At 48.5% G+C, this 10,000-nt stretch overlaps 1 protein-coding gene across 13 annotated transcripts in view; it reads right to left on the bottom strand.

Moving 5' to 3' along the window:
- The window catches only part of cacna1ab (calcium channel, voltage-dependent, P/Q type, alpha 1A subunit, b), an 82,941-nt gene extending 73,290 nt beyond the window's left edge, over window positions 1–9,651 (bottom strand). For all 13 annotated transcript variants that reach the window (XM_062564289.1, XM_062564293.1, XM_062564298.1 and 10 more), the window contains exons 1-2: window positions 9,385–9,651; window positions 8,680–8,981 (exon numbers count right to left, since the gene is read on the bottom strand). In XM_062564289.1, the coding sequence (XP_062420273.1) occupies window positions 8,680–8,980 (301 nt within the window). In that variant the 5' untranslated portion in view covers window position 8,981; window positions 9,385–9,651. The remainder of the gene's footprint in view (window positions 1–8,679; window positions 8,982–9,384) is intronic.
- Between the last annotated feature and the right edge of the window lie 349 nt (window positions 9,652–10,000).

The following is a 10,000-nucleotide window of genomic DNA, read 5'->3' as shown; positions in this document are numbered from 1 at the left end:
CCTCAGTAAACATTGTAAACATGAGTTTATGGTCTCAGTCTCTAGTTTCAAGTCTTCTTAAATGCAGCATGATGTTCATTTAGTGAATGATGTTCCATTTAGAGTCAAACAGACCATGAAGCAGGGGATGCTTTAGGGCGGGGCCTAACGCTGATTGACAGATCTACTAGAGACATTTAATGTTTAAAGTGTTTAATGAGGAGCAGTTAGTTACTAATAACTAATAAGAAACCTTTTGTGAGCTGATGCACGAAGAGAAGAACTTTCTGCTCTTCTTTGTGTTTTGAGGGCGACGAGGGCGAGGGCAGACGGGCATTAGTTGGACCGCACCCCCCGGGCCCCCCCCCAGCCCGAGGGGACGACTGCAGGTCACCAGCCGGGGTCAGAAAGGAGGAGGAGCTGCCAGACAGCAGCTGATGCTGAACACGCCTCCTCCTTCTCCTCCTCCTTCTCCTCCGATGGAGATCAGTGACTTTGCTCCATCAAAGGGAGCCAACAGTCAAATTCCATAATGTTGCTCTTTGTTTAAACACTTTTGAGGCTTCTTTTGTCGATCCATTGACTTTTTGTTTAGTTTTTATTCATAAATGAACCATCTGAAATCCTTCTCAACTCTAAAGTAAAGATATTTAATTCATATTAATAGAAAACACATCTTGATATTTTCTATGGAAACATAAATACTATCAATGATATCATCAATCATATCAATGATCTAAACGCATTCCTTCAGTGTTTCTCTATTGATCCACTGAACGATTAATCGACCACCTTGATGACATTCATAGTTATGAAATATCAGTCCAAAAGGACGCTGCTCGGGACGAGAGTCACTACTGTTTGTATCAGTGGTCATCCAACACGGAGACAGAGACACAGACACAGAGACAGGTAGACAGAGACAGGTAGACAGAGACACAGACACAGAGACAGAGAGACAGAGACAGAGAGACAGACAGGGGGACAACGTGACATTTCTAACCCTATAAACAAGGAATGGTGGGTAACAGAAATAATGGCCGACAGCAGCGTGGGACTCTAGACAAAAAGCTTCAAAGCTTTTGATACACACACACACACACACACGCACGCACACACACAAACACACACACACACACACACACACACACACACACACACACACACTCATTTCCCTCTTCTCTCCAAAACCTCGAATAATGTTCAATTAGAATAATTACGATCATTAAGGTGATCACTTCCCCGACAGCACCATTCATTACTCTGTTAAAACACCTATTAAGGAGGCAGGGGGGGGGCACCTCCCCCATCCTCGTCTCCGGCCCCCTCAGATCCACCTTTGGGTCCGGTTCCACATCTGAGAAGCGTTTCTTCTTCTTCTTATTTTTTGGTTTTTAGAAGCTCAATAACTAAACGTCCGTTTCTTTGCTCCTCGCGTTTTACCCAAAGAGTCCAAAGACAAACGATGACATCATCAACCAGAGACGTCCTCCCGTTGGACGCTGCTCAAAACCATCTCTACAGTTTGCTTCTAACTCTTTGTGTGAATAAAAGCAGGAACGCTGACGTTACGTCATGATATTATTATAACGTTATAATCCTGTAAAATGCATTTCATGAAGCAGCAGCTGGTTTCTTGTGTTTTGTCTCGTTAAAATGTTTCCTGCCGTCGCAGTTCTTCTCTTCCTTTGAGTGAGTGTTAGTCCCCCCCCCCCCCCCCCCCCCCCCACATGCTGGTATCCACAGATCAGTCCTGCCTCAAAGGCTCGCTTCTTGTGTGTGTGTGTGTGTGTGTGTGTGTGTGTGTGCATCCTCTGAGTGGGAAAAATGTAAATGTGCTTGCGGATGAATGAATACAGTATATGCATGTTAGATGTTAGTGTGTGCATGTGTGTGTGTGCGTGTGCGTGTGCAGGTGCGTGTGTGTGTGCGTGTGTGTGTGTGTGTGTCTATCTGTCCCATTCTCCCTGTTCCTCTCCGTCTCCATCAATAGAAGAATAAAAAAGAAAAAGCCACCACTGTGCTTTTCAGCAGAAGCATCAGCACCAAACGCACAAACACAGACACACACACAGACACACACTCAGGCTGGCTAAAGGCCAATCAATAATTCACATAGTGCAGATTGAATGTAGATCAGTGACTCAACATGGGGCAGAACACTCTCTAACTCTCCTCCTTCACTCCTGTCTCTTCCTGTCCTTTGTCTTTTTTTGTCTTTTTCCTTAAATCCTCCAAAAGTGTCTTTCTATGGCTCCCTGTCTTCATCCTCATCCTCATCCTCATCCTCATCTCTAGTCCTGTTCTCATGTGTAACGGACGATGCTCTGGTTTGGCCCTCGGTAGGCGACGACGCTGCTGTTTATACGTTGCCGTGACAACGTGGAAGCTATGTGTGTGTGTGTGGGGGGGGGGGGGGGCTGTCGCTTGTGGTCAGTTCGGGCCTTTCATAACCCCCACCCCCACCCCCGCCTCCTTCCTAGATGTTCACCTCCTTCCTTCTCCGGACCTTTCCTCTCCCACCTGAACTCACAGCTTCTTTCAGGAAGGAATCTGCTGCTAAACAACAACAATCCAACATTCTATGGAAAGAGAAGGAAAGGAAGCTCTGCTGGACTGTTGGCGCCTGCTTCAAACCCACACTGGCATATAATATTCAACAAACATCTCACACACAGTGAGCTGAGAGGGAGGGGGAGGGGGGGGGCAGCATCACGTTTCACCACAGTGAGAAATCACACAAACACACCGGGGGGGATCGAACACACGCATCTGGAGTTCTGCCAAAAGAGACCGTTGCCATGGCGCTCGCCTGCCCGTCCACGTGTGGACGTCCCCCCCCACCCCCCCTCCCTCTGGACGGACGTCTCTGCGTCCGTTTGAAGCCGCAACGTTGGCCCCTCGAAGCGAGACGTGAACCTACGATGAAGCTTCTGTCTGCGAGGATTCTGTGCAGAAAACCTGCTCATCTGATTTCACCATGACGAGCATTAAGGGGAAGACAGAGGGAGGGACTGAGAGACAGAGAGGGAGGGACAGAGAGACAGACAGAGAGGGAGACAGAGAGACAGAGATAGAGAGGGAGACAGAGAGGGAGAGAGACAGAGAAACAGAGACAGAGAGAGGGAGAGAGAGAGTGAGAGAGAGACATTGCACATTGGAGCGTTAACGTCCCAAATGGTGCTTTTTCTGCCAAACACTGACTGTGTGTGTGTGTGTGTGTGTGTGTGTGTGTGTGTGCGTTGGGATGCAGTTGAGCCCCCCTGAGGTAAGTGATCCTGTTGAACAGGTGTTACAGTATCACCTGCCCCCCCCCCCTCACACACACACACACACACACACACACACACATACCAGAGCTATGAGATCCTCTGTCAGCCGTGACTGATCAGAACGGATCTGCTCGCTTCACGGCAGACGGATGAAGCCACCAGCTGATCAGTGTGTGTGTGTGTGTGTGTGTGTGTGTGTGTGTGTGTGTGTGTGTAGCTGGAGCGCATTCCACACAGCTACACAACAGCACCTACAGTAAGCTCAAGCATTTCAGACCTTAAACAATCTTCCACAGACACATTTCATCAATCTTATCAACATCAGAGCAGCAAAGAAACAAGTAGAGAAAACAGCTGTTGGCAGATTATTTAAAAGGACGATTTGCTTTTGTTTTATCTTTTTCATATTAACCGTTATATAAATGAATAAGATGTAGCTCAAATCCTACTTATATTAATCTCCGTTAACATTCCTATGGTTCTTTTGGTTGGTCTCAAAAACATCCAAGTCTGTAAAGTGAAGACGATGCTTCATGAGTTAAAGCTGCATTCTGTGTAGTGACCAGCAGGGGGCGACTCCTCTGCTCCCATAGACGTCTATGAGGAAATGACTCTACTTCTGTGTAGTGACCAGCAGGGGGCGACTCCTCTGCTCCCATAGACGTCTATGAGGAAATGACTCTACTTCTGTGTAGTGACCAGCAGGGGGCGACTCCTCTGCTCCCATAGACGTCTATGAGGAAATGACTCTACTTCTGTGTAGTGACCAGCAGGGGGCGACTCCTCTGCTCCCATAGACGTCTATGAGGAAATGACTCTACTTCTGTGTAGTGACCAGCAGGGGGCGACTCCTCTGCTCCCATAGACGTCTATGAGGAAATGACTCTACTTCTGTGTAGTGACCAGCAGGAGGCGACTCCTCTGCTCCCATAGACGTCTATGAGGAAATGACTCTGCTTCTGTGTAGTGACCAGCAGGGGGCGACTCCTCTGCTCCCATAGACGTCTATGAGGAAATGACTCTACTTCTGTGTAGTGACCAGCAGGGGGCGACTCCTCTGCTCCCATAGACGTCTATGAGGAAATGACTCTACTTCTGTGTAGTGACCAGCAGGGGGCGACTCCTCTGCTCCCATAGACGTCTATGAGGAAATGACTCTACTTCTGTGTAGTGACCAGCAGGGGGCGACTCCTCTGCTCCCATAGACGTCTATAAGGAAATGACTCTACTTCTGTGTAGTGACCAGCAGGAGGCGACTCCTCTGCTCCCATAGACGTCTATGAGGAAATGACTCTACTTCTGTGTAGTGACCAGCAGGAGGCGACTCCTCTGCTCCCATAGACGTCTATGAGGAAATGACTCTACTTCTGTGTAGTGACCAGCAGGGGGCGACTCCTCTGCTCCCATAGACGTCTATGAGGAAATGACTCTACTTCTGTGTAGTGACCAGCAGGAGGCGACTCCTCTGCTCCCATAGACGTCTATGAGGAAATGACTCTGCTTCTGTGTAGTGACCAGCAGGGGGCGACTCCTCTGCTCCCATAGACGTCTATGAGGAAATGACTCTACTTCTGTGTAGTGACCAGCAGGGGGCGACTCCTCTGCTCCCATAGACGTCTATGAGGAAATGACTTTACTTCTGTGTAGTGACCAGCAGGGGGCGACTCCTCTGCTCCCATAGACGTCTATGAGGAAATGACTCTACTTCTGTGTAGTGACCAGCAGGGGGCGACTCCTCTGCTCCCATAGACGTCTACGAGGAAATACTGATACTCGCTGATTGACAGGTCTCCAGTAGATTATTATCAAATAAGTAAATCCAAATCACTTCCATTCACTGGAAACCGAAAAAACAAAATGGCAACGTCCTGAAGGCCAGATTCGATGCTACAAATTTGCGCTCCACAGTCCGATGGTCAACCACTTCCTATACAGTCTGTGGGGGGATGAGTGGAGTGTGTGTGAGGGGGGGGGTGCTCTCTTCCCCCCCTCGTACTGTCTACCTCTCTCCATTTGTCTTTCCCTCACATGATAACATGCAGCCGGGCAAAGTGTGACGGACAGATGGTCCGAGCGAGAGAGAGCCTGAAATACTGCTGCCTCGTTGAAATAAGAAAAAAAAACCACCGGATTGAACTTGAAACAGAGAGACCAAAAATCCACGTTGGTACATTTTCAACAACACATAATAAATCTAGTTCCAAAAAAAAGCCCAGCTAACAAAGTCAATACTTATATAAGAAATTGCAGTGGAAACAGTAAACAAATGAACGTTACGTCAAGCTTTAGCTAAATGTCATCATGCTGTGTTAAAAAAGACCTGAAGCTAGAGACCTTTAACTCATGTTTACAATAAGTAAACCACTCGACTCCCCCTGCTGGTCACTACACAGAAGTAGAGTCATTTCCTCATAGACGTCTATGGGAGCAGAGGAGTCGCCCCCTGCTGGTCACTACACAGAAGTAGAGTCATTTCCTCATAGACGTCTATGGGAGCAGAGGAGTCGCCCCCTGCTGGTCACTACACAGAAGTAGAGTCATTTCCTCATAGACGTCTATGGGAGCAGAGGAGTCGCCCCCTGCTGGTCACTACACAGAAGTAGAGTCATTTCCTCATAGACGTCTATGGGAGCAGAGGAGTCGCCCCCTGCTGGTCACTACACAGAAGTAGAGTCATTTCCTCATAGACGTCTATGGGAGCAGAGGAGTCGCCCCCTGCTGGTCACTACACAGAAGTAGAGTCATTTCCTCATAGACGTCTATGGGAGCAGAGGAGTCGCCCCCTGCTGGTCACTACACAGAATGCAGCTTTAACACATGAAGCTTTGGGATGAACAACCAACAGAATATGAATGAAAATCACCACACCGCAGAATAAACGCCACCAGTTGTTAATCTTCCACAAAGCAACATCTGCTGAACAGTCAAAGGTTCTGTTCACTCTGATTTTTAACTGATGAACATTGAGTTCACCACAGCATCCAACTGGAATCCAACCGAGCGCCACCGAGACATAGGAGACAGACGCGGGAGAAGATGGAGGACGGAACATTTAAAGCGGAGTGGCAGGGGGAAGAAGAGCAGAGCGGAGGAGAAGACGAAAGGAGAGGAGAGGGGGGGGGGGGCATAATGAAGTCCTCTGGGTTTCTGGGGGAAGAAGCCACAGCGGCTGCCAGACAGCACAGCCCGGCCCGGCCCAGATGGCGGCATTCTGGGACACGCTCCGCTCACTTTCAACGCAGGAAGTGAACGTTCTGCCACAGGAACTCCCCTCGTGGCGAGTGACAGAGCAGCAGAGACGGCGCTTTTCGAGAGGACGTTCACTCAAAAGAGACGCTTTGAAGTGACTGCGTGAGGTGCAGAAGGAACGAAAGCAACGCTGGGTTCTAAAAACGGTCCGAGAGAAAACACAAAGTCAGAAAAATCCTCTGTTAGGACCCATGAAGCCGCTGTGATCTCGCTCTACGGAGTGAGGAAGCTTTTACGTTGAACACCTTTTAAATATTCATATCGATCAGGTCTGCAAAATTCTCAACGTGAGCTGAGAATAATAATAATGAATATTGATCAATGTGCAGGTTGTTCTATTAACACCACGGTCCATAAACCACCTGAAGCACAAGGAGACGTCCTTATCAAACATCTCATCGTCCGTCCTGATCCAAAACACAGGAGAAGAGGGTTAATCCAAAAAAGGATGAAACATTTTCTTTTTTATCTGAAATATGATTTCTAGAAAGTTTCTTTTTAATTTGCACTTCATGTTTTCTAAGTGATGCGTCACTCAGTCACATCGGTCGGTTCCGGTATGGAACATGAATCCAAGTCATGGTCCAGACGAAGCAAACAGAAGCAACATTCCCAACGTGGAGCAAAGGGAAACATTCATCTTTGAAGGGAGAACAAACTCAGCTATTCTGGTGACGGCTTTAAGGAGAGTTTTCACTGCTGCAGGAAAAGCCAAAACATCCTGGCAGAAAGTAAAGGAACCTTTGAGAAGGCTCCGTGCCACAATCCCAGCAGGTCCTCTCCCCAAATACGCTCGCTGCTTTTAGACACGATCGTAGTCGTCCTTAAATAAAACAACTCAATCATTGGTCTTTGTCAAAGTGAAGAACTAGAAGTCTTCTTTCAGACTGATGGAAGGAAGATTTACAAAATGTAGGTGTTTACATTTAGCTAAAAGTATCCATTACATAAAGCCTCAACTACAAATTAAAATATAACAGAAAACTCTGATAACTATAATAAATCCCTTTAATGGAGCGATGAAGTCTCCTTCAGGACTTCTTACATCACCAAACTTCACATCTTCGTTCCTCTCTGGATCCTAGAGGTTCTAACGGGTTCATTCCACCTCATTCAGACATTTGTTTATCTTCAGAGTTATGTGAAATCTAAAGGTCTCTCTTTGACTCGAAGAAAGCAACAAAATTAAATCTTTTCTTAATGATCACATTTCTGTTTTTGAAATGTAGGAAAAGAAACGTTTGATAAGCTAATAGTTCATTTGCATATTGAAACATAAGCCATGGATTGGTCATCAAACCAACAGACGTCCTTTAGGACGCCGTTGGATAAAAACTGAGAGGTAGGTAGACTCCACTTTGAGATCTCTTTTCCACTCATCCTGTCATCACTCACCCATTCATCCACTCATAAATGGTGACAGGTCAGCACGTCATGCCATGTGTCCATCAGGACTCTAACGAATAACAAACAGGTCACGTGACTGCATCCTGGTTCAAAAAGCAGTACACTGACCGTCCTTATAATTACACCTTTTTCCACTGCTGTAGAAAGAGCCACAGGCCTCCTTATATGGTCAGAGGTAATGAGAGAGAGAGAGAGAGAAAGGGAGAGAGAGAGAGAGAGAAAGGGAGAGAGAGAGTCATTTCCTCTCCCTTCCTGAGGCCTTCATTCTTCTACAGTGCTGACATCAGCACTCAGCTCTGACTACAACTGTAGCCCCAACACACACACACACACACACTCACTCACACACACACACACACACACACTCACTCACACACACACACATACACACACACACACACACACTCAGGTCACTTACAGGTTGTATTCAAAAAGCAACCTAATCACCCATGTGACTGATCGCAGGTGTCATGACAACCAGTGTCATCATCAACATCTTTCACTCATTGCACGTCAATACACAAATAAATAAATATATGTAGTCATGTATTTACTTATTGATTTATACTGTACAGGGTGAGCCCTGGACCTGAGTGAAGTGAAACCATGTACCTGTCAATCAGAAGACACACACACATACACACGTGCGCGCGCGCGCGCAGGCACACTTTGAATAAAAATCACAACTTTCATCCAGCGAGCCACACAGGGCCACACCTCGCCCCCCCCCTACCTTGGCGGTCCGCTCGGCTCCTCCTATCAAAAGGATATGGCCATTCGGTGATCTTTTTGGCGTACTTCCTCACCAGGTTGTCTTCGCTGAAGAGGAAGAGGGAGCGGTTGACCGTTAGGCAGCTCTGCCGGACGGGTATGGGGTTGTACAGGGCCATGGTCCGGGCTCTCTGGGCCATCGACTGCTTGTACATCCGCTGCCCTGCGGGGGGCCCCCCTTGCCTGCTGCCACCGCGGCCGGGCCCCCCTTGTCCGCCGGCACCCCCGCCACCACCGCCACCACCACCTCCTCCTCCTCCACCTCCATACCTGTTGGGTAGCTCGTCTCCAAAACGCGCCATTCTGCAGACACCAAACGCCAGAGGTTAGGTGGGAGCCGGGGGGAAGGGGGGGGGAGGCCCTCAGAGGGACACCTCCACATGCCACCACCCCATCAGCCTCGGCTCCAAACACACATGCAGAGCGGAGTCGGGTTCGGAGTCTCTCCGCGTCTCCTGCTAATCTATCTGTGCGTCTCCTCAGATCTTCAGCGCTGAGGAGATACCTCCATATGTGTGTGGGGAAGGGAGGGGGTGAGGAGGAGAGAGAAGGGGGAGGGAGGGAGGGAGGGAGGGAGAAGGCACGGTGTGTCTGACCGTGTGTTTGGAATGTGAATGTGAAATAGATAGATGTATTTATGTCATTTCTGGCGAATGACTTCTCGGAAAGTGAGACAATAATTGTGTGTTACTGGAGAGAAACTCACAATCAATGTTCTATCTCGTCACAGCATCCGTTTTCTCTCCGTCGGGGGAAAAAAAGCAAGGCATCCTATTTTGCCTTTCAGGGGGGTTATTTTTTCCGAGTGGAAGGGGGCTTGGGGGAAAAAAACCTCTTCCAAGAACGAGCCGGTTCTTCCATCACTACGTGCACACCGTGATCGGGAAACGGCCCAGCATTTCATCACACATTGCAATCATCTCCACTAAGTAGGCTGTACCCCTGGCTGGAGACTGCGTCTTTCCCCCCGACCCCCCCCCCCCCCCCCCCCGCCCCACACCCCCCTCTCAACAGGGCATCTTAACAGGATCTGCAGTTGTCTTTCTTTTTCTCCTCCTCCTTCAGGTCCCTTTTTTTCTCCTGAGAGATAAAAATAGAAATAGATGTAAAAGAGTAAAATATTCAATAATTCATTTGTTCTTGTGCCACATATCCGCAATGTTTTGTGTGTGGCGCGGTAGTCCCCCCCCCCCTCCCCCCCTCCACCTCCACCTCCACCCCCCCCCCCCCACCCCGCTCCAGCGCCGCCTCCGCTCACTCCGCTCGGCTCACACGCAAACGCCAACCGAGGGGGGCTTCCCCAAAATCCAAGCCTGGTGACA

The sequence above is a fragment of the Pungitius pungitius genome, chromosome 9 (genome assembly GCF_949316345.1).
Source record: "Pungitius pungitius chromosome 9, fPunPun2.1, whole genome shotgun sequence".
In the NCBI taxonomy this organism is placed as follows: Eukaryota; Metazoa; Chordata; class Actinopteri; order Perciformes; family Gasterosteidae; genus Pungitius; species Pungitius pungitius.
The sequence above is the reverse complement of the archived record's forward strand: the minus strand, read 5'-3'. Positions and strand labels throughout refer to the sequence as shown.